This window comes from Nelumbo nucifera, chromosome 4 (genome assembly GCF_055504915.1).
Source record: "Nelumbo nucifera cultivar China Antique chromosome 4, China Antique-T2T, whole genome shotgun sequence".
In the NCBI taxonomy this organism is placed as follows: Eukaryota; Viridiplantae; Streptophyta; class Magnoliopsida; order Proteales; family Nelumbonaceae; genus Nelumbo; species Nelumbo nucifera.
The window spans coordinates 94031846-94054829 of record NC_142652.1 but is presented as its reverse complement, the minus strand read 5'-3'; the positions used below and the strand labels follow the sequence as shown (position 1 = coordinate 94054829).

The 22984-nt window shown below is 44.3% G+C and overlaps 1 protein-coding gene across 2 annotated transcripts; it reads left to right on the top strand.

The window, feature by feature from the left end:
• Positions 1 to 6297: 6297 nt before the first annotated feature.
• LOC104610366 (cytochrome P450 CYP72A616-like) lies at positions 6298 to 22637 on the top strand. Of its 2 annotated transcripts, none has more exons than XM_010276942.3 (5): positions 6298 to 6807; positions 19589 to 19809; positions 20326 to 20570; positions 21452 to 21839; positions 21974 to 22637. In XM_010276942.3, exons 1-5 carry the CDS (start codon positions 6531 to 6533, stop codon positions 22397 to 22399), a joined length of 1557 nt encoding a protein of 518 aa, XP_010275244.1. In that variant the 5' UTR covers positions 6298 to 6530; the 3' UTR covers positions 22400 to 22637. The 2 variants fall into 2 exon arrangements, with proteins under 2 accessions (XP_010275244.1, XP_088759995.1); XM_088903869.1 differs by lacking the exon at positions 6298 to 6807 and adding an exon at positions 17956 to 18099.
• Positions 22638 to 22984: the final 347 nt, after the last annotated feature.

The window sequence follows — 22984 nt, the reverse complement described above, 5'->3', positions numbered from 1 at the left end:
TGGCCCGCTCACAAAAGGGTATCTTCATTTCCCAAAGAAAGTATGTTGTAGATCTACTCTAGGATACAGGAAAATTGGGAGTGAAGCTTGTTGATTCCCCTATTGATCCTAACTACAAATTAGGAGACCGTTAAGGTGAACCCATTGAGGATGTGAAACAGTTTTAGAGACTTGTAGGAAGATTGCTATATCTTTTTATGACTCAATTCCTTCCCCTAATTAGTTTACAACCAACTTTAAGTCTCCTTCAACAACTGATTTTTGAATATTTAGCTCATTTGCCTTCCTTAACCCTTCCAAAATAGTGTACATCTCAGGTCTAAGAGAGTCACCAACCCCAATGGGGCCTGAGTACAAAGCAACCACCTTCCCATTTTCATCTTTGAATACACCTCCAACTCTTGAAAGTCTTGAGTTGCCCTCACTATTACCATTAAAGTTTAATTCTATAAAACCAGGAACTGGTGGTGACCATTGAAGGCACATAGCTGAAAGAGCTGGTTTAGAATTCTCCACTTCCTTCTAATTATTAAGCAACATATACCTATGGAGACATCAACAAACAACTTCAATGATTTTACCCATTGTACCACCCTAACTGTTATAACTTCAATGATATCTTCTTTCTTCCTTTCCTTCTCAAAGAAGATCTTTAAATTCCTTTCCTCCCATAGAGTCCAACATATGGTAGCTCTCAAACATCTCAACAAGATCCCCCCCCCCCCTCTTTTCGGCCACCTAAACAAAGAAGCAGCAAACAACCCTTATATACTTGTATACTTGGTAGGGGCTTTCACCATTAGCCTACCAAATGCACTAGTTTGGGGACACGCAACAATTAGGCCTTTTTCTTTGGAGTAAGTCACAAGTATTACATCTTGCAAGAAGGCTTCCCAACAAAAAACTTCAACCTCGGAGGGATCGGTTTACCTCATACTTCTTTTATTGGGAAAGTTTGAGCAATAGAATTGACAGGTTGCACCAAAGACTTTAAGAAAGATGCATAAGGAAAAACACTAGAGGGAAAGTTTGGGCAATAGAATTGGCAAGTTACCTCATCATCAGCATTGAAAATTACTATCTAAGCATTGAAACATAACAAGCCGGCTTGAAGTTTTGATCAAACCTCATTTTTGTTGACTATTCTTCCCTTTTGCATACGCTTTGTCTTCTTTAGAAAGCCTACAAAGATAGATTTTGGTGACCGCTACTTGATATGTCCATGATGGCTAGCACTTAAAAACATCACACTTCTATGAATTTTAACATTCTTTCTATACCAAGTGCAATAATATCCTTCTACCATAAAGCCATTTACTTACTATGGGTTCTTGATGTAATGTTCTAATAAATTAAGCAAATCTATTCCTTTGTGACTCACTTGTTAGCTATTTCTTTTTATTGTTCAGTTTTGGGTGATTTTTATGCTTTTGATTTTATCTTATGGTACTAATCTTGAGTTTAATCTTTTACTAATTGTGGCCAGTTTTCTAGAAACACTATGTTGATCGTGTGACCCTCTAAATATGTAATTAAATTAAGATTCAATGTTAGAGTTACTCAACATTTTCATGAGCTTTCAAACATAGTACTTCCCAAAGCTTATTGTCAAGAGAGATGAGATAGACTCTCATTTTCACCTTTCAATAGTTATAATAAGCTTCATTAAAAAATGGAGGCATAAAGATAGACTACCCTCTATGTAGGTGTTAGCTTGGGTGGCCATTTAAATCACCTATTAAGCTAATTTATTAGTGAACTTGTTCTAATACCACTTGTTACCCAATTATCCTAACCCAAGGGGAGGGTGAATTGGGTTTTTAATGGATTTCCTCCAATTGAATCCTTTTAAGGCATTGAATGCAAAATTGGTGAGAATGGAAGGTTGTGTGTGTAATGTAGTATGATGTGGTTAACAAGATAAATAAGCAAGCAAACAATTGCAATAAAGTAAAACATACATAGATTTATAGAGGTTTGGCTAAACTCAGGCCTTCATCATCTTCCCAAGCAACCTATCGAGAAATTTTACTAGATTAGCTGGACTTCTAGGTGCCAACAAAACATTACAACAATTTGACTTTCAAGTGTCAATCAGACCTTACATAGTTGGACTTACGGGTGCTAACAAGATCTAAACTATTGAACTTTCGAGTGTTGACCAAACTTGAATAGTTGGACTTGCAGGTGCTAATCAGACCTTTGATTGTATTCACACTTGAACACACTATTACAATAAGATGATAACAATGTAAAGTACAAATATAATAAACAAATGCCTTTAGATAAGCTAATAAAAATTAATTCAATCAAACTAAAATATAGGTAAAAGTACGAACACAACTACAGGTTCAAGCATTTGAAGAGATAAGAGAAATTTTAGTGAGAAACAAATAAGCCCAACGGTCATAAGTTTTTCTCACCACTCTTTTTAATTGGAAAATTTCACAATTCAATCTCTTTTATATATTAATCTAAAAACATTGATTTGTAGTGCTTAAGAGCAAGCGACCATTATAGATTCATTGGGAAGGGATTAAACCAAACTTGGAAATGTTTAGAGCAAGTTTCGAATAATATTGAATGCTTATTAGAAGAGAAAAGAGATGTTATGCCTTTAAACAATCAAAATTTTTACCAAGTAGTTGATTATCATGAGCTAATAGACAACTATTATGAGCAAGGATGAATCATTTTTCATTGGACTACTTCCTAATAGTTGGCTACTAGCAAATACTCAGTCTTGACTATTAGATATAATCAACTATCAATTTCTTGTTGTTAACTTTCAAGTAGTGTTCAAGTGAAATTAGCCTCGATGGTCATAGGTAGGAGACTATACATTTATGGGTAGTCGAATATTAGGTAAATACTAGGTGACATCAGTCTACTGTCAAGGCAGTTGACTACTAATAGTTTTCAACCTTAGAAACTTCAAAAGTATGATTCCCAAGGGTCTAAAATCACTTCATTAAGCTTTCAAACTTAGATTTTTCATCTTTAGGTTCATGTATGATTCTAGAAACACCTAAGAACTAGATCTCTAAGATTAGGCTAGTCTAGTTTAGTTAGTTAGAGCTCAAGGTGTTGACTCTATACTTTGATAATAACAAATACTAATGGTTTGTGCTAAATGTACAATTGCTTTTATTGAGTTAAAAATGATTAACAAATGCTAGATGAAGCAAGGCTAATATGAAAGCATTGGTCTAGGAACTGTAAATCATAAGCTTAGACACAATAAACTCAGTATTGATCAATCTTGGTAAAACTAAACATTAGAGACTAATGGTTAGATTAGGTCTAATTCTTTAAGTGTTCTTGAATATAAATTTGGTTAATCTCTCTTTAAAATTCAAAGAGATAAATTTTTAGATCTTTGGGGTGAATCTATATATGGTTCTAAGGTTTTGAACAATGAGGAGGCAAATACCCAAAATGATGAATTGACTACATTTGACAGTTGAGGCATGTATTAACTGAACACTGTTTGTGATTATCCAAACTGGAGAGAATGAAGTTGCCACTTAAATTTTTGGGAAATGAAAATTTAGAAAAACTCAAAATTTCCAAGAAATATATATATATTTTTTTTCTTGATGACTCATTGGTCTAATTGGAATGGAGATTCCTAAGGCCTAGGGAAAGTTATGGTGTGGGAAGGTGTTAGGCACCCCATAAGCACTTGACTAAAGCAGCCTCTACCTTAACAATATTCCAAGGGTAGTTTAATAAATTTTAGGCTTAAGTTATTGAAAGCTTGCAAATTAGATAGAATGGAGAAAATGCAAGAAATTGAAATTATTCATAGAACAAGAAAATTATTAACACACAATATAAATTAAGCACTCAATAAGATTGTACCGGAGAATGCTAAACAGTAAACACGGTACATGGTAAATGACAAATTCTACCCATTAAATTGAATAAAAAATATCTATCATTAAACAGCCTAAAAAAGAAACGATTAAACCAAGGCTGGACTATAACATGTAGGCTTCCCAAAAACAATAATAAATTAAGAAAGGGGGCCTCTAGCTATCTAATGCAAAGCACACAGTCATCAAACCCAAAAAATTTAGTCACTATACCACGTGGAATTAGGCATGAGAAGAGAAGAATAACATATCCATACAATAAGCAATGCCTTAAAAAAGAATGAGAAAGAAAAAAGGGCAGATTATTTCACAATATTCGTATGCCTAGGCAGCACAAATTTCATCTTCAGATGGTTAGGAAGCCGATTCTACCCGACTATTTAACAAGAAAAAAAAAAAAACTGAGAAATGGAATATAGAATATCTACGGATGATAAGAGAATTTAAATATTAAACAAGAAACATCATACCTCTGGAGCGGCCTTAAATGAAAATCCCATCTATATTGCAGGTTGAATAAAGTGTTTTGCTCAATGACAGATTGGAAAAGACCTAGAATTGGCAAGAGCTATTGCATTTTCTTCATCATCTTAGACATTTTACACGCTTTTCAGGTTTTGGACAAAGGAAATGAGAGTAGATGAAAGGGATTTTTAGTGCATTTCATTTTTTTTTTTATTTTCTTTACTTATTACTTTTTTTGTAAAGACTCACTATTGGTTGAATACAAAAATTCATCGTTGGTTGCATATAAATCTTTTTTTATTGTTATTTTGACAATAAAATATTAATTATAAAAATAGTTAATTGAAGGCAGCCGAAAGTACCTGTAAAGAAGGAAGAGATAATCTTACCCTGTTGCAAAAGAAAAAAAACTATTAAAGGCCATTAAAGTGTCTCTAAACTGTGCACAATAGAGGCATTTCTGACAATCTCTACAGGATGTATTTATTTATTTTATTTTATTTTATTTTTGTTGCATAAGAAGAAAGGTTTTTAAAACCGACCTGGAGACCGAACCGGTCAGGAGTCCAGTTTCCAGGTCAAACGGTCCAACTGTTCAAACCGAACGGTTGGCCCATTTTGACAAAAAATAAAAAAAAAAACGGTCAAAACTGTCAAACGGTTCAACCGTCTGGATCAATGGTTTGCTGACCAAATCAATGTTTTTTTGCAAATATTTGGTTTTGGAGAAAAATAGAACTGATCACCTGACCAGTTCCTAGTTTTTCCGGTTTGATCGTCCGGTCCAGTCCAGTTTTGAAAACAATGATCAGAAGTCTAGAAGTAGTGGTAAGTGCCTCTATAATTACATTTGGAAGCATTTTTATTGCATGCCTTATGTTTTGTAAAAAGAGGGGAAAGTTGACCAAATTCCCCACTTTTTAGTTAATGGGAAAGTTGACTAAATTCGCCACTTTCTTTTATAGAGAACAACAAGGCTCACAGAAAATGCATTTTATTTTGGATAAATTTTTGGGTTAGTTTCATGGATAAATGTTACCCTTCTTGCAGGTGGATCAATCATTTTCAAATGGAGGAGGGAAGTTACCCAAACTAGTAAGGGACTAAAATGCCCTTGTTAACACACAAATTAAAACTAACAGAGGAAAAATGAACATGAATAAATTCATTTACTGGAGAAGTGTTAACTAGGTAAATATATACTCCCAGCAAAAGAACGAGCCTAAAGATATTCAAGTATCTCTAATACTTTCAGAGACTGCGCAGTTAGAGGCATTCCTTTTGGAGTTTTAGAGGCATTTTTGCATGCATATACTTATTATTTTTCTTGTACTCTGTCCCCATAAACTTGTCCTTAATGTATTAATCCCAATATTCTATATAATTAAGATGATATGTTTTATCCATGTACATATACTAACAAAATCTATCCAGCTGTGGCCTAAGATCCCATATAGTTACTTGTATCAATCTATGGATTCTTGTAACTTCGTTTCACTGGGGCAGCCATGTTACTAACATCCATAGTTTGCAATTTAATTGGAATTCTCAAACAGAAGGTGACAAAATGATCGGTGGACCTACCTCATCAGCTCTGAACCCCACCTTTACTCTCTCTCCCCCCTCTTCCAAGTTCCAAGTAGGGACTGGTTTGAGCACATCACACTAATTGTGTTGATTCTTGTCTTTTCACACTCGAATAATGTGACAATGTGTTCATATGAAAACCCATTAACAAAGAGTCATATTGACATTATCCAGAGACCACCCATTAATTTTGCATATGGAATATCAATGACGATCATATTGACATTATCCAGAGACCACCCATTTAATTGCATATGGAATATCAATTGGGCTAGTTGGTGGTAGGCTGATGTTTGACTCTTAAAAATTACACAAATCTCCGTTATTGGCCAAGCCTTAAGATTGGAGTCTGCAGTGCAACTCTTCTACTTGAAGAAAGTGGCAGGCTTTGAGACGACCTCACTGCTTACGTTATCCTTTTGAACTTTGTGGTGAAGGTGCGAATGGAAAAACCTTCCCTTGCAATATGTCGAACAGGTTCTTAGCATTGAAGAGAAAAACAGATATCTGAGATATTGATGGATAGTATCTGCTTTATTGATACCAGACCAGCCTGAAGTATCATCACTGCAAGAAGAACCTGCTCTCTCTCTCTCTGATATGGGAGAACTTGAGTTCATGGATTGGGTTGTAATCTCTAGTGTTTTGATATTATCATGGGTCGCAATAGTTTTATACTGGATATGGTGGAGACCAAAGAAGCTGGAGCAGCGTCTGAAGCAGCAAGGCATCAAGGGACATCCTTACAGGTTGTTGTTTGGCAACTTGAGGGAGGAGATGAGGTTGGAGAAGGAAGCTATGGCCAAGCCCATCAGCCTCTCTCACAACATCGTACCACGTGTAATCCCTTTCGTTCATCAAACCATCCAGAATTACGGTATGTATTCCAAAATGTTTTTGTTTTCTCTGTGATAGAAAATAAATGGGAATCAGAAATTTGGGGGGAAGTTCTTCAGGGATTATTTGTGAAATTCCCCAAGAGTTTTCCCTTAATTTTCTGCTTCTGTTTCAATTTTCTGTCAAACCAAACACAGCAATGGTGAGAGAAAACAACAATGACATAATTTCTATTTTTTTTCTTTACTTTGGCAACATAACAGAAACAGACCAAACAGGATATCTGAGAAAATTCAAGGACTCCTGTCCATAACTTGCCACCAGCTCAGGTTTCAAGAATCAGGAATGCCATAAATTGGTCCCAAAACCAACCGTTTGGTGAAATTTTGGTAACATGACATAATGAAAACATATCACAGATTTATTTTTTAGGGCTGCTTATAGATTTGGATTGAATGTAAAAACCTAAATACCAATTTGACTTATGCTCATCTTACGTAGTAATTTGATTTATATTAGTGTAGTAATGAATATAAATAATTGTTAACTTTGGCTTAACAAAACCCGTACATCCACCTATTCTCGCTAATTTATATTAGTTCATTTCGTTTTAGCTGCATCTTCTTCTTCTATCGGTCGGAAGATGTTTCCTAGCATTCCCTTTTCTGCCCGGAAAAATAAACCCATCATTCTCTCCATTTCCACATCAACTTCGACTCCACGACCGGTGGTGTAAGGCTCAGGCTGACTATCCTGCACTCCATCCATGACTGCGCAGAAAAGATTCCTCCTCCCTAAGCCAGTGCTTGATCCCATAGACTCAGGCTAGACCCTCAGTCTTCTTGGGCCTAGTACCTCACTCAACCTGTCACATATCAACGACAGAGGGAAGGGAAGGGAACCACAGTTCCATGTCTAATATCTGTCCCTAAATATAAAGGCCCCACCAATTGAACATTACAAAACAGCCCACCCACCTGATCTGGCCCAGCACTATCCTGTACGGCTGGCCTATTCCAATCTCCACGCTACCTACAAATCCACAATCCTTTCAAATAGATTTCATTTATATGTTAGAAATTGCTGATGAAGAGTGATGAAGGGGAATTTGGCCCGACCTCGCAATCACCCGACACATGGCAAAAACAAGCAATTCGGGACAGTAGAGCGTCTGAAGCGAACACTGAAAGCAAGTCCAAGCTCACTACTGAGCCCGAACTCCAGACCGCTCTACTAGGAGACCAAGCTCCCTATTAAGAGTCCGAGCTCCCTATTAAGAACCCGAGCTCCCTACTGAGAACCCAAGCTCCCTGCGAGGAGCATAAACTATATTGGGCCCCAAGCCTCACAAAGCTGTGACCCGAGCTAACCCATGGCAGCTCGGAACACTCCCCAAACCGAACTCAAGACATCTCGTTCGCCACTCCAACACTTCGCTTCCGAAACACCAGGCTGACCAAGCGTACCTGACACCAAGGACGTCCGTATCCGAGGGCGGCGCACCTGACTGATTTGGGATCTGACACCTGACAAGCCGCACTTCAAACGGCCTCCTACTACCGCCACCTGCCACCATCGTTACTGGCCGTAGAGACGGCTCCGAAAAAAAGAGCAGTGGCGGTTCTGTCCGGCTAGAGGAAGTGACATCCGAACTGGCGGGAGCTCAGGAATAATCATGCCCGATCTGACAGAAGCCAAGTGAGTGCGCGAGGTGGTTATAAAAGGCTCCTCCCCCCCCCCAGGAACGAGGTATGCTAACTTTTGCGCTATCTGGTCTATCTTGCCTTTGAAAGACTCTAACTTGAGCTTCGGAGCCCTTACGCCGGGTTCTCCCCGGAGCTTCTCTTCTCCTTCCGTTTCAGGTCCCTGCCACTCAGTTCAGAGGCAAGATCGTTGACAGCTAAGATCGGCCGGATTGTGCATCATCAATTGGCGCCGTCTGTGGGAACGCTTCAAAAGGCCTCCCTCCAAAACTCTCATACCCCTTTCTTCTTCTTTGAAAAACTCAACACTCATGGCCTCTTCCAGCAACGTTGGACGCGGCACAAAGACAAACACCACCGGGGAACAGCCTCAAGTTCCCGTGGTGTGTGTTGGACAGTTCACCGTCCCCCTCTCGGTGGACGGAATTCCCAATCTGAATACGCCACAAGCAGTGGCGCCTGTAAACCTTCCTGCCACAAACATCCCCTTTCCTCTCCCCATCAAGACTACCTTCACTGAACCAACCGCCGTCCCCCTGGCAGCTAGCCAAAATCGGTTGGACGACCTGATGCAGTGCATGCGGGCAATGCAATCCCAGATGCAACAATTCCAACAACACTAGCTTCACCAGCACCAAGTGTTGCACAACCTCTCCCAGTATCACTATCAACAGCAGTTCCCCCAACTACCACCGAACCAACCACTACTTCCACCTCGCCACCTTGCTCCGAAGCCGGTCAAGGCCTCTCCGCAGGATGGGCGCCTCCACCAAGGAAAAGCCTCCAGGCCCCAAAACCCCCCAAACAGCCAGGCCTCGTCCCCAGGCCGAAGAGAAAGGAAAGTCATCCCCGCCTCGCAGCTCGCAGGCGGGTCGGGAACCTCGCCCGCGAGATCGGCACCTCGGGGCTCCAAACCGGAGTTCCCACTCGTGGAAAACCGATTCGGTGCACTGGCAGCAGCGAACTACCAGCACTCCGGGCCCATCAAGCTCGGCAACACGGAGGCCAGCAGCGCCAGTACAAGGCCCACTCAGCAGCGAAGGCGCCGTCGAGGTCGACGAACCGCCACCCGCGTCCTGTCAGAGCTCAGAGGCAAAGGCGAGACGAGCTCGGACGAGGTTGGAGTTGCCCCGATTCTCTCAGTTCCTTCCCCCCTCGCATCAGAACTCCTGGCAGTCCCCTTGCCCAAAGATTTCAATCTCCCACCTCTAGACAAGTATGACGGGTCCTTCGACCCCAACGACCACGTTGACGCTTTCCAGTCCCAAATGCACCTCGCCAGAGCCAGCGAATCATGCATGTGCGTGGCTTTCACCACCACCCTCAAGGGGGTAGCCCGCACTTGGTACAGGAACCTGGTCCCCGGGTCGATAAAGTGTTGGGCCCAGTTCGTGCAGGTCTTCACTGCACACTTTGTCACCAGCAAACGGTGCCCCAGAGCAGAGGAAAGCATCTTCGGGGTAGTCCAAAGGGAAGGAGAACCCATACGGGGCTACATTAAACGATTCAATGAAGCATGCTTACAGATACCGCGGTTAGACCCTGCGGTGCAGCTCGTCGCAGCAAAAAGAGGGGTGACGCATAAGGAGTTCAAATGGCACATGGTAGCTAACCAGCCCGCGACCGTGGCCGAGTTCCTCAAGCTTGCGGACAAGTTCATGAGGACGGAGGAGGAAATCAACCAACGAACCGAGGGCGGAAACGAGAAAGGAAAGAGGGATGGCGAGCCCTCTAACTCAGCCGACCAAAAAAACCCGGCCCGGGACCCAAAACCAAACCAGTCATTCCGAGCTCCCCTGCCAGTTCGGACGGATTACACGCCACTGAACACGAGGCGGACTGAGATCTTAATGACGATTAAGGACGCCCCGTACGTTAAATGGCCACCTCGCCTAAAGGGAAATCCGAACGAAAGAAACAAGAATTTGTATTGTAGTTTCCATAGGGACCATGGTTATAGTACCGAGCAGTGCAATAACCTCCGAGACGAAATAGAGGGGCTCATCCGTCGCGGATACTTAAGAAACTTTGTACAGCACAACAATAATAGCAATAAAGCGGATCGGCCAGGCGAGCACGAAAAGGACGCCCCCGAAACTAGCAGCAGGCCTGCCGAACCGATGCAGCGACAGCCTCCGACAGAGAGGCCAATTCGGGGAACCATCCATGTAATTGTGGGAGGTTCGGTGGTAGCGGGGTGTACATCGGCGGCAGCCCAGACTTCAATTCGCGAAGCGGTCCTCGAGGAGCGGAACCCTCCGAAAAGGCCAAAGACCGAAGAGCCAATCCTCTTCACAGAAGACGACGCGCGAGGAGTTCGCTACCCTCACGATGATGCGCTTGTCATTAAACTAAGGATCAGCGACTTCGAGGTTAGGCGCGTACTCGTAGATTCGGGCAGCTCGGCGGACATCCTCTTCAAATCGGCGTTTGATCGACTACAACTGCCGAGGAGCGAACTAAAGCCCGCAAATACTCCCCTGGTGAGCTTCAGCGGAGAGGAAGTCAGGCCCCTTGGAAAAATAACGGTGCCTGTGGAAGTCAGCACGTGGCCTTGCGCGGTTAGACTCAACCACGACTTCCTGGTGGTCGCGACCCCCTCCCCATACAATGCCATAATAGGGCGGCCAATCACGCATATCCTGCGGGCGGTGGTCTCCACCTACTATTTGGCCATGAAGTTCCCTACGGACTTCGGTGTGGGGGTAGCGCGGGGCGACCAGCTCGAGTCCCGCAAGTGCTACGTTGCCGCCCTAAAGGGAAAGACCAAGGCAGCCGGCGACCTCGATCTGGAGCGGCCCGCGAAACAAGGCGAAGAACGAGCCTCGCCCACAGAGGAAACAGTCGTGATCCCAACCTCGCCTACGAACCCAGCTCGCACACTCCAGATCGGTGCTTCCGTTGAAGAACCCCTACGGACCGAACTGTCAGACCCGTTAGACAGAAGAAACGGAACTTAGCCCCAGAGCGCTGGAAGGCGGTCGACGAGGAAGTCGAGAAGCTCCTCGAGGCAGACTTCATAAGGGAAGTCCATTACCCGAGCTGGGTGGCCAACCCTGTGCTGGTGAAAAAGACGAACGGCAAGTGGCGCATGTGCGTCGACTACACCGATCTGAACCGAGCTTGCCCGAAAGACTGCTTCCCCCTCCCTAGGATCGACCGCCTAGTGGACGCGACCTCGGGACATGAGTTGCTAAGCTTCCTAGATGCCTACTCAGGCTACAACCAAATCCGGATGGACCATTCCGACGAGGAAAAAACCAGCTTCTTAACCGAGTTCGGTTTGTACTGTTACAAGGTCATGCCCTTCGAGTTAAAAAATGCCGGGGCAACCTTCCAAAGACTTGTAAATAGGTTGTTTTGGCCCCTGATTGGCACAAAGATAGAGTGTTATGTAGACGACATGGTCGTCAAGACAAGGTTTTCACAAGAACTAATAAAAGACTTGGACTCTGTCTTCCAAATCCTGCGTCAGTTTAGCATGAAGTTGAACCCCAACAAATGCGTCTTTGGCGTCACCTCGGGCAAATTCCTAGGCTACGTTGTCAACCGGCGCGGTATCGAGGCCAACCCGGACAAGATAAAAACCATCCTAGATATGAGACCACCTCGGAAAATAAAAGAAGTTCAGAGGCTAAACGGCCGCATAGCCGCTCTAAGCCGCTTCATGTCCAAGTCGGCAGATCGCTGCCTACCCTTCTTCAAAGCAATCAAAGGCAAAGGGTTTGAGTGGACCCAAGACTGTCAGCTCGCGTTTGATGAGCTAAAAGGTTACCTCGCCAGTGTGCCAACCTTAGCCCGGCCCGAGGAAGGCGAAGTCTTAGAACTGTACCTCTCGGCTAGCGATGAGGTGGTCAGTTCGGTACTAGTAAAGGAAGCAGACCGGGTCCAACGACCCATATATTATGTTAGTAAAATCTTGCAGGGAGCAGAGACAAGGTACCCGCAGATAGAAAAGCTAGCGTATGCACTGGTGGTAGCAGCACGGAAACTCCGCCCGTACTTCCAGGCTCACATCGTCATCGTCCTGACCGACAAACCTCTGAGACAAGTTTTACTCAAACCCGAGGTTTCCGGCCGACTGACGAAGTGGGCCATCGAACTCACCGAGTACGATCTCCAGTACAAGCCAAGAACTGCCATTAAGGCCCAAGCCTTGGCAGATTTTATCGCAGAATGCACGTTTAGCCTCGAAGCCCCTGAGCCGGTCGAGCCCGAGATCCCCAGTTCGGGCGAACTCGGAGCTCCCAAGCCAAACGAGTCCGAACCCCGTGAAGTAGCAGCCAGTGTGGCATCCCTCCTGGTTAGACCAAGCGCGAATTGGGATGAGGAGCCCTGGATCCTTCACATAGATGGCTCCTCGAACCAACAAGGCAGCGGGACAGGAATAGTGCTACGCGGCCCGAGAGGAACAAAGCTGGAATACGCACTACGCTTTGAGTTCGCGGCATCCAACAACGAGGCGGAGTACGAGGCACTGATAGCTGGGCTAAACCTAGCGCACAAGGTTGGAGCAAAGCACATGGTTATCTGCAGTGATTCCCAGCTCGTGGTCAACCAAGTTACAGGCGAATACAAAGCGCGCGAGCTCACAATGATTGCATATTTGGCAAAAGTAAAGGAGGCTCTGCTCAACTTCTAGTCACACTTCATCAAGCAAATCCCGAGGTCAGAGAACGCTGAGGCCGACGCCCTGTCCTGACTAGCTAGCACGAGCCACAACGCCAGGAGAACCGTGTACGTAGAGGACTTACCTCGGCCCAGCATTCTCGGTGGGGCAGAAGAGGTCGCTCCCGTCACTGAAGCAGAGCCGAGTTGGATCGACCCACTCGCGAGCTTCCTACTAGACGGAACCCTCCCCACGGACCGCAACGCAGCCAAGAGGGTGCAGCGCCAGGCAGCTAAATACGTCATGATAGACGAACGGTTGTACCGACGATCCTACACGCTCCCCTACCTGCGATGCTTGCGCCCAACCAAAGCCGAGTTGGTACTCCGTGACACCCATGAAGGCTTGTGCGGCGGACACCTAGGGGCAGAGCCCTCGCCCAAAAAGCACTTCGACAAGGATACTACTGGCCAATGATGAAGACAGAGGCAATCGAGCTCGTCAGAAAATGCGACAAGTGTCAGAAGAATGCCAGCATCCACCATCAGCCCGCTGCCGACCTCAAATACCTCACCAGCCCATGGCCCTTCACCCAATGGGGCATCGACCTCCTGGGGCCATTCCCACCAGCGACAAGCGGGAGAAAATTCCTAATGGTGGCAGTAGATTACTTCACAAAGTAGATAGAAGCTGAACCCCTGGCAATAGTTACAGCCCCAAACATACAGAACTTCTTTTGGAAGAACATTGTATGTCGCTTCGGGCTACCTCAGGTTCTGATCTCCGACAACGGCAAACAGTTCGAAGATATCAAGTTCCAAGAATGGTGCCAAAGTATGGGAATTAGTCAGAACTTCACGTCGGTCGCACACCCGCAAGCAAATGGCCAAACAGAAGTAATGAATAGAGCCATCCTCCGCGGACTGAAAGCACGATTAGACCGAGCCAAAGGTTTGTGGGCAGACGAACTACCAAGTGTTCTATGGGCTCACCAAACCACGGAAAAAACCGCCATAGGAGAGACCCCCTTCAACCTCACCTACGGCATCGAGGCGATGATCCCGGCGGAAATCGAAGTGCCTACGTTGCGTCTAGAAGCGTACGACGAACAGACAAACGAGGGCGAGTTACGCACCAACCTCGACCTACTGGACGAAGTGAGAGACCTCGCGCACATCCGAACTGCAGCCTACCAACAAAAGGTAGCTCGGTATTATAACGCGCGAGTAAAGAAGAGGAACTTCCGCGTCGGTGACCTGGTTCTCCGTAAGGTCATGGTGCCCGAACCCGGCATCGGGAAACTTGGACCAGACTGGGAAGGACCCTACAGAGTAATGAAAGCACTCGGTGGGGGAGCATACGAGCTCGGAACCCTAGAAGGAAAACAAGTACCCCGAGCATGGAACGTCGTCAACTTAAGAAGATACTACCTATAAACCACCAAGGCAAGTACCCCGAAGCCTAGGTAGAAAACGAACTGAAGGACCGAAATGGTCAGTTCGGCAAAAAACGCAGCTCGAAGACAGGACAACCAGAAAAACAAAAAGCCATTTCATTTCAGATAAAGGTGTCAGAAAACGAACTGAAGGACCGAAATGGTCAGTTCGGCAAAAAACACAGCTTGAAGACAGGACAACCAACACTTGAACAAAAAGCCATTTCATTTTAGATAGAGGTGTACATTCAAAAAAAAAAAGCCATTTTACAAGCCAGGGGCTACTTCATCATTATCAGAAGCCACTTCGACAACACCCGAAGGACCTGCCTCCCCCTCGGAGTCCGGTTCGGCATCCGCAGCATTAGCCATCTCTTGAGTAATGCGCGAAGTGGATATGGCACTGGTATCGAGCTCGGGGTACGTATTCCGGATCATCCACCGGCTTAGCTTGAAACCCCACCTATAGGAGTCCACCATCAGATCATCGAAATCCGGCGAAGCAATATAATCACTGATAGCTTTCTTCTTCGCGTCTTCGATGCCTTGAGAGATGATCTGAGTCCTCTCCCTGATATCCTCCTGAAGATACTCAACCTGGTGCTGCAGGTCCAGCTTCAATTCCACCATATGCTTCACCACCACTCCCATGGCCTCGGCATCTCTCTGATTCCTCGCCTGCCTAGACCGCGCGAGGTGAGCAGCAGCCTCAGCAGCAAGAGCAGCCTCCTCGGCAGTTCGAGCAACCTCCTCGGCAGCTCGCGCCTGCCTCAAGCATCTCTCCACCTGGTTCGCTAAGGCGTGAATAGAAGAGTTCACCTATCAAAGGAAAACGGGATCAAAGGAACGAATAGAAGAATAAAAGCTGAAGAACTCTAAAGAAGGTAGCACTTACCACCATAGCATGAGTAACGGCACGGCAGGCCACTTGGTGCAGAGGGAGCTCGGTCCACGCCGCAACTTCCTCGGGAAACATCGCCTCCTTACTCCGTTGAAGAGCATGAATAGGCGACAGCACGCTCCTGAAGTTCCCCGGGGCTTCCGAGCCCGACGGCCCAGCTCGCGTATGGGCAGACTCGGAGTAAGCGGGAGCCCCTGTGTGTGTGGTTTCGGCATAAGGAGCCCCCGCCGGCTCTTGCATAGGAGGAACCATCTCGGGCTCCTCCGCCGGATAGTCCGGCACCTCGGGCTCCGCACCCTAGGGTGGTTCGGCGCGAGCTCGCTTAGCCACCCGTTTTCTCCTCTTCATGCCCTGGAACAAGTGCCCACCTCGGGTCCCTCGAGAGTCCATCGTACCTGCGAAAAGGAGTTCGGCATCAGTAAGACACGTAAAAGAAGAGCAAGACAGGATCGCTAGGGAAAGAACCTACCCGAACTCAGGCCCGCAGCAATAAGCTTGGCCTCCGTCAGATACCGTTGACACTCCAGCCCAAGCTGCGCCCATTGCCGGAGGCCCTTCGCCGTCTCCTTATCGAGTGTGACGCCAGAGTCGGGAGCGGCCATCCCCCAGCCGGTCTGAAACAGCCACCCTAGCGCACTTCGCACCCCGAAATAGTTCCGCTTCCACGCCGGGACCTTATTAGGGAATCCATGTAAGAGCTTGAAGCCTGGGCGAGGAGACAGGTAGTATGCCCGCCTACGCCCAGGAAGAGGACCCGCTTGCTTTTTCAGCATTAAAATAGAAGAGAAAATCTCCAGATCCAATGGAAAGTTCTCGTCACAAAATAAGGAGATCGTCCCCACTAAATTCCTAATGGAGTTCGGGTGAAGCTGGCCGACCATCACACCGAAGTGGTTTAGAACCTCGACGAGAAGAGGATGAAAAGGCAGCCGCAACCCCGCAGCAAGCTGTTCCCGGAAAATCACGATCTCATCAGGACCGTGTTCCCAAGGGAAGCTACCCGTAGGGATGAAGTAGGCGTGCTCCCCGAGCAAGTCGTAGTAGTCTATGAGGGATTGAAGTCCCTCAGGCATCATAGTCGAAGGGCCGAACTGATCTACAACCCGGCCACGACGGGAGGTGGACGCCGACCTACCCGAAGCACCTCGGGCTGTAGGCTCAACCCCTTCCTCAGGACCTAACCGGGCTCACTTGAACTATTGGGGGACGCAAATTAGTTTGTAGAACCTACATCAGACCCGCTTGAACAGTCTGAACCCTCCGAACTAGACATCAGAGAATGGAACAGGATTCCAAAAGCACTCACCCAGGAAGAAGACTAAAGTAGACCACGAAAGCTCGAACAAGCAAGGAACCTGGGACGCGAGCTGAAGAGCCTGGACGCGAACTGAAACTTAGGCGCGAGCTCAAGAGGTACAACAGTAGCAAGGACGCCCCCCCCCGCGCGCTATTTATATCCACAGCGGCCGGAAAGCGACGGCCCAGATCGAAGCCAATCCAACGGCCCACAGTCGCGCTAAACCGCACGTCTTCCGAGGCCAATCAGCGCACGTCTTTCCGAAACTGACGAGGCGTCGCGCACGTCCTGTCAGAGGACGGGTGTCAGCACGCACCTTCTCGAAACTAACGGGGTGTCGGCGCACGTCTCCTCGCAATAAAAGCATCTGCAGCTCAACTCTCGAACGACTGCCGTCACGTCTCCCAAACGCGCGCCCTTTTTTGAAAATCAAATTAAAGCGAGTGCCCTCAGCACGGACCAAAACCCTCCTTCTACCTTACGAACTCCCCGTGCCAAAGACAGGACCCTTGTCGCAGGGAGTGGGGGGCAATTGATGAAGGGGAATTTGGCCCGACCTCGCAATCACCCGACACGTGGCAAAAACAAGCAACTCGGGACAGTAGAGCGCCCGAAGCGAACACCGAAAGCAAGTCCAAGCTCACTACTGAGCCCGAACTCCAGACCGCTCTACTAGGAGCCCGAGCTCCCTATTAAGAGTCCGAGCTCCCTATTAAGAACCCGAGCTCCCTATTGAGAACCCGAGCTCCCTGCGAGGAGCACGAACTATATTGGGCCCCAAGCCTCACAAAGCTGTGACCCGAGCTAGCCCATGGCAGCTCGGAACACTCCCCAAACCGAACTCAAGACATCTCGCTCGCCACTCCAACACTTCGCTTCCGAAACACCAGGCTGACCAAGCGTACCTGACACCAAGGACGTCCGTATCCGAGGGCGGCGCACCTGACTGATTTGGGATCTAACGCCTGACAAGCCGCACTTCAAACGGCCTCCTGCTACCGCCACCTGCCACCGTCGTTACTGGCCGCAGAGACAGCTCCGACAAAAAGAGCAGTGGCGGTTCTGTCCGGCCAGAGGAAGTGACATCCGAACTGGCGGGAGCTCAGGAATAATCATGCCCGATCTGACAGAAGCCAAGTGAGTGCGCGAGGTGGTTATAAAAGGCTCCTCCCCCCCAGGAACGAAGTATGCTAACTTTTGCGCTATCTGGTCTATCTTGCCTTTGAAAGACTCTAACTTGAGCTTCGGAGCCCTTACGTCGGGTTCTCCCCGGAGCTTCTCTTCTCCTTCCGTTTCAGGTCCCTGCCACTTAGTTCAGAGGCAAGATCATTGACAGCTAAGATCGGCTGGATTGTGCATCATCAAAGAGCTTGGCTCAAGAGTAGAGGTAAGGGGAAAGAGGATTATTAGTACAAAAATATTTCACTTATATATGCACTGTAAATACTCCACCCATCTTGTTCAAAAGCCATGCCAAAGCAACATTTCCTTTACAAGACTATTCAAGTCAATAATATGCTTTTCCCATATGAAGTTTTATCACCTTGTTAAAATTAATTCCTTTCTTTCTCTATCTCAAATAAAGAGATCATTTTGATGAGAATCAATCAACCAAACACGAATGGGAATAGGAATTTGGTTCTTTCTTTCTTTCTCTATCGGAATTCCTTTCTTTCTTTTTCTATCGAGTGATCCATTCCCATAGTCTATTTGTCTCAGACATGAATAGGAATAGGAATTAAAATCAGCAAAAATGGGATTTCATTCCCTCAAATGGGGGAATGTCATTCCAGCAGGAATGGGAATGGAATTTCAATTCCACTCAACCAAACAGTTGGAATCGGAATAGCCCATTCCGATTCCGATTCTAGACCCCTATTCCTGCAAACCAAAAGGACCCTCAGTAATGTAAGCATTAAATCATTATACAAGAAACAACAGTTCAAGCTTCAGTAAAACTATAGGATGGATTCCTTGAGAACTGAATTTTGAAGCAGAGGAATTAACTAATCCAGTACTGTTGATAGGGTCTTCTTGCATAGTCACATCCTCTCATGTTTAACTCTAAAGATCCGAATGCTTCTTACACGATGAACCCAACAAGGTTTGATTTGGATTTGATCCAATTACAAACAAATTTACCATTTGAGATCCATATCTGGCTTATAGTAAGAGTGGGATCATGATCTGACCCATTGACAGCCATAGAACTGATTGAATTGCGACTGATACAATATAGAGTTGAGCCCTACTTCCCATATTCAGTCTATTTGACTTGGGTGGTTTCATAACAGATGAAGTGGCTGAATTGAATTACTTGTTGCTTTGTTTTTTAGTGAACAAATTATTAAGCAGGTTGTGATCTTCTTAATGACTTAAGTTGAAGCCGGGTTAATTATTAAATAGCCCCTTCAGTTCAGCTACTTCAGCTGTTATCAAATAATCCCTTCAGAAATTCTGAGCACATCACCACTTAAGAAATTCTGAGCTCACGTAACTATAACTCAGTATGAAATACCACACTGAGCTTCAGCTTCCTAACTGGACAAGCAAATTAAAGACATTAAGGCTAGCTGTGTTTGGTTTGACAGAAAATAAGAGAAAAACAAAAAGTTGAGGGAAAGTTCTTTAGGAAACTTACGAAATTCCTCAATAACTTTCTCTCAAATTTCATAAGTAGAACAGCCTTAATAGAACTTCAATGCATTTGGAGGAACTCCAGTTGCAAATTTTAAGAGAATTAAATTCTCAATGAATTGACTAAAATTGAATAATTATCATTTATTTCTTCCCATTAATCATACATTATTTTCAATTGAAAATTTCTTTTGATTTGTGCTTGTAAATATCGGAATACTAACTATTGCAAAATGCAGGAAGAATGTCGATTTCATGGTTTGGAAGAACTCCCAGGGTCTATATTACCGACCCAGAATTAATAAAGGAAATTCTGTTTACAAAGTTCGGACACTTCGAGAGGCCCAAACCAAATCCACTAACCAAGTCATTTCTAAGAGGACTTCTAAGCTATGAGGGAGAAAAATGGGCTAAACATAGAAGGCTTATCAACGGTGCCTTCCATCTAGAGAAGTTGAAGGTTGTTTTTCTATTATAATTTTTTTTTAGTCTATTTAAATGAAGCTACTGCTAAAACTAGTTAATAAATTCAATGTTTTAAAAACCGATCCAGAACCGGAACTGCTTTGACCACAGTTTCTAGGTCAGCAGTTTAATTGTTCAGTTCAAATGAATGGCCCTTTCCAAATTAAAATAAAAAAATAAAAAGCCAAAAACCATTATCTAGGTCGGACGGGTCTACAGGTCTATCGCCCGGATTAGTGGGGCATTGACCAAATCAATGATTTTTGGCCAAAGAATAGGTCAAGGGTGAAATAGAACTAGTTGCTTGGATAATTCCTGGACCGAACAGTCCAACTGTCTGAATCAACAACAGTTCGAAAACACTGAATAAATTACATATTTTTATGTAATTTAACACAAGAAAAAGGGAGGAAATGCCATAGTTTCTTCTCCCAATGACTTTGCATTCAACTTTTCTTGCTAATATGACAACAATTGTGATTTTGTTTGTATTTCCTTGCTGTTTCAACAGCGAATGTTGCCAGCGTTTTATGCTAGCTGCAGTGATCTGGTCACAAGATGGGACAGCCTAATTGCATCTAAAGGGTCATGTGAATTGGATGTGCAGCCTGAACTCCAATGTTTAACTGGAGATATAATCTCAAGGGCAGCATTTGGTAGCAGCTACGAAGAAGGGAGGCGGGTATTTCAGCTCCTAAATGAACAGCTCAACCTTGTTATCCAGTCTGCTATGTATTATTGTATCCCAGGTTTCAGGTAGGCTAACCATTTCAATTGGTTTTAACTTTTAACACGCTTTTGGAAATTTGTGGATACTGGAACAGTTCTGGCCAGTGGTTTCTGGGTTGATGATTTGATCATCCGGTCCAAATGGATGGCCCCATTCCAATGAAAAATTAAAAAAAAAATAATTAAGGTAAAAAGGCCAAAAACCGTTGAACGAGTCGATGGTTTAATCGTCCGGATCAACGGATTGCTGACCAATTCAATGGTTTTTTGCCAGGGACTGGGTTTAGAGTAAAACGGAACTGGTTGTCTGAACGGTTCCCATGCCAAACAGTCCGACCGCTGGGTCAATGGCCATTCGAAAACATTGAGCTTCAATAATCCAACATGCTTGAATTATTGATATAAACACAATATTATTACATATAATGCATAAGTTTATTTTGATGGACAAAATAAATGTGTGAAAATCATATTTGTTGCAAAACTGCAAATGGTTGATGCCCACTTCTAAATTCTAAGAGAATTCTTTTCTTTACAAATATATCCTTGATCTCTATATTTTAACAGTGATCAAATACTGGTATTGCCCTCACAGGTCTCTCCTTTTTCAGATGATAACCATTTCTAGAAAGACAAAAAAGAAACCCAATTTAATGAGTAATGAAACTGTGTAGCTGTTTAATTACTTCAATTGTAGCTGTTCACTAGATGTTCAAATTGAATTAATGTATGAACAAGGAGTATTATTTGTAGATATTCTTTCATGTGATACCCTAAAATGATATATTGGAACAGACAAGTGCATTTGAATAAAAAACAGTTGCACTAGCCAGATGCCTAGATGCATTACAGGGTGTTTAAGCTAATCATGAAGTTTCTTTATTGCCATTATTTGATTCTTTATGTAGGTTTCTTCCCACAAAAAGGAACAATAGGATGAAAGAAACTAGAAGAGAACTGAGAACAATACTAGAGGGAATCGTCAGTAAAAGAGAAAAAGTTATAAAAATGGGAGAAACCACTACAGATGACTTATTGGGGTTGCTATTAGAATCCAATCTTAAAGAGATCCAAGAACATGGAAATCTTAAGAATGTTGGCATGAGTATTGATGAAGTGATAGAGGAGTGCAAACTATTCTACTTTGCAGGACAAGAGACCACATCAGTTTTCCTTACCTGGACAATGGTTGTGTTGAGCATGCACTCCGAATGGCAATCGCGGGCAAGGGAAGAGGTCATTCAAGTCTTCGGAAAAAATAAACCAGATTTTGATGGTTTGAACCAATTAAAAATTGTAATCTCTCTCTCTCTCTCTGTTCCCCTAATGGATTATTGAAAATTTGCATTCAGTATAGGGAGTCTATATCATAATATTAGAAAGTTAACAAACTTCTTTTGACAATACTTTCCATCTTCAATTCTATGCAGGTGACCATGATTCTGTATGAAGTTCTTAGATTGTATCCACCAGCTACTATTTTTGGTCGACACACTTACAAGGAAGTGAGACTGGGCAATATCTGTCTCCCAATGGGAGTGCATCTTTCACTGCCAATAATTCTCCTTCACCACAGTCATGAACTTTGGGGGGAAGATGCACAAGAATTTAAGCCAGAAAGATTTTCAGAGGGAGTTTCAAAAGCAACAAAGAATCAACTCTCATTCTTCCCATTTAGTTGGGGCCCTCGAATTTGCATCGGGCAGAATTTTGCAATGATAGAAGCAAAGATGGCTTTGACACTGATTCTGCAACATTTTTCATTCCATCTCTCACCCTCCTACACTCATGCACCCCACACAGTTGCTAGTCTTCATCCTCAACATGGAGCTCAAATCATCTTACGTAAATTGTGAGATTGAACATTATCATCTTCATTTTACATCATTGTGTGCTTTGTTTTCTATGTTGTTCTGGTCCATTTAAGTCTCTAGTATTGGGTGTGTTAATTCTCTCTCTAATTAAGCATTAAGCATTGTAGAACAGCTAGATAGATTTTTTTTCCTTTCAAAAACTCTATTTAATTCTGGTGTTCCCAGTGGAGTCCAGATTATTACATTCCCCGTCAAATGATCCAAGAAATTTGTTCTAAGGCATTCACCTCCTCAATTTAATCAAAGTACCTTAATACTCTTACCAATTTGTTTTTCTACCTTATATATTTCTAAACTCTATGAACTTTTTTAAGCCTTCAAACTTGTGTCTTATAAGATACACATGACCCATCCGTAAATGATCATTGGTAAAGGTGATAAGTAGGTGAATACTCCTCTAGCCATTCTAGGGGCCCACTTACATCTACAATCCTCTCCCCATATCGTACAAAGGGTAATTTAGTTATTTTGTCTTCTATATGACCTAATCGCAAGTGCCACAAATATTTTAGGATTTATGTCATCTCTTGGTCTCTTTGGAACGAAACAATTTGATCATGTTCAACG

What these genes read in the sequence shown, in the direction of transcription:
- LOC104610366 (XM_010276942.3), top strand. Translation starts at nt 6,531, where the DNA reads ATGGGAGAACTTGAGTTCATGGATTGGGTTGTAATCTCTAGTGTTTTG. An exon ending in TCAAACCATCCAGAATTACG is followed by an intron (nt 6,808 to 19,588) that starts GTATGTATTCCA and finishes TGCAAAATGCAG; the next exon opens with GAAGAATGTCGATTTCATGG. An exon ending in TATTGTATCCCAGGTTTCAG is followed by an intron (nt 20,571 to 21,451) that starts GTAGGCTAACCA and finishes TTCTTTATGTAG; the next exon opens with GTTTCTTCCCACAAAAAGGA.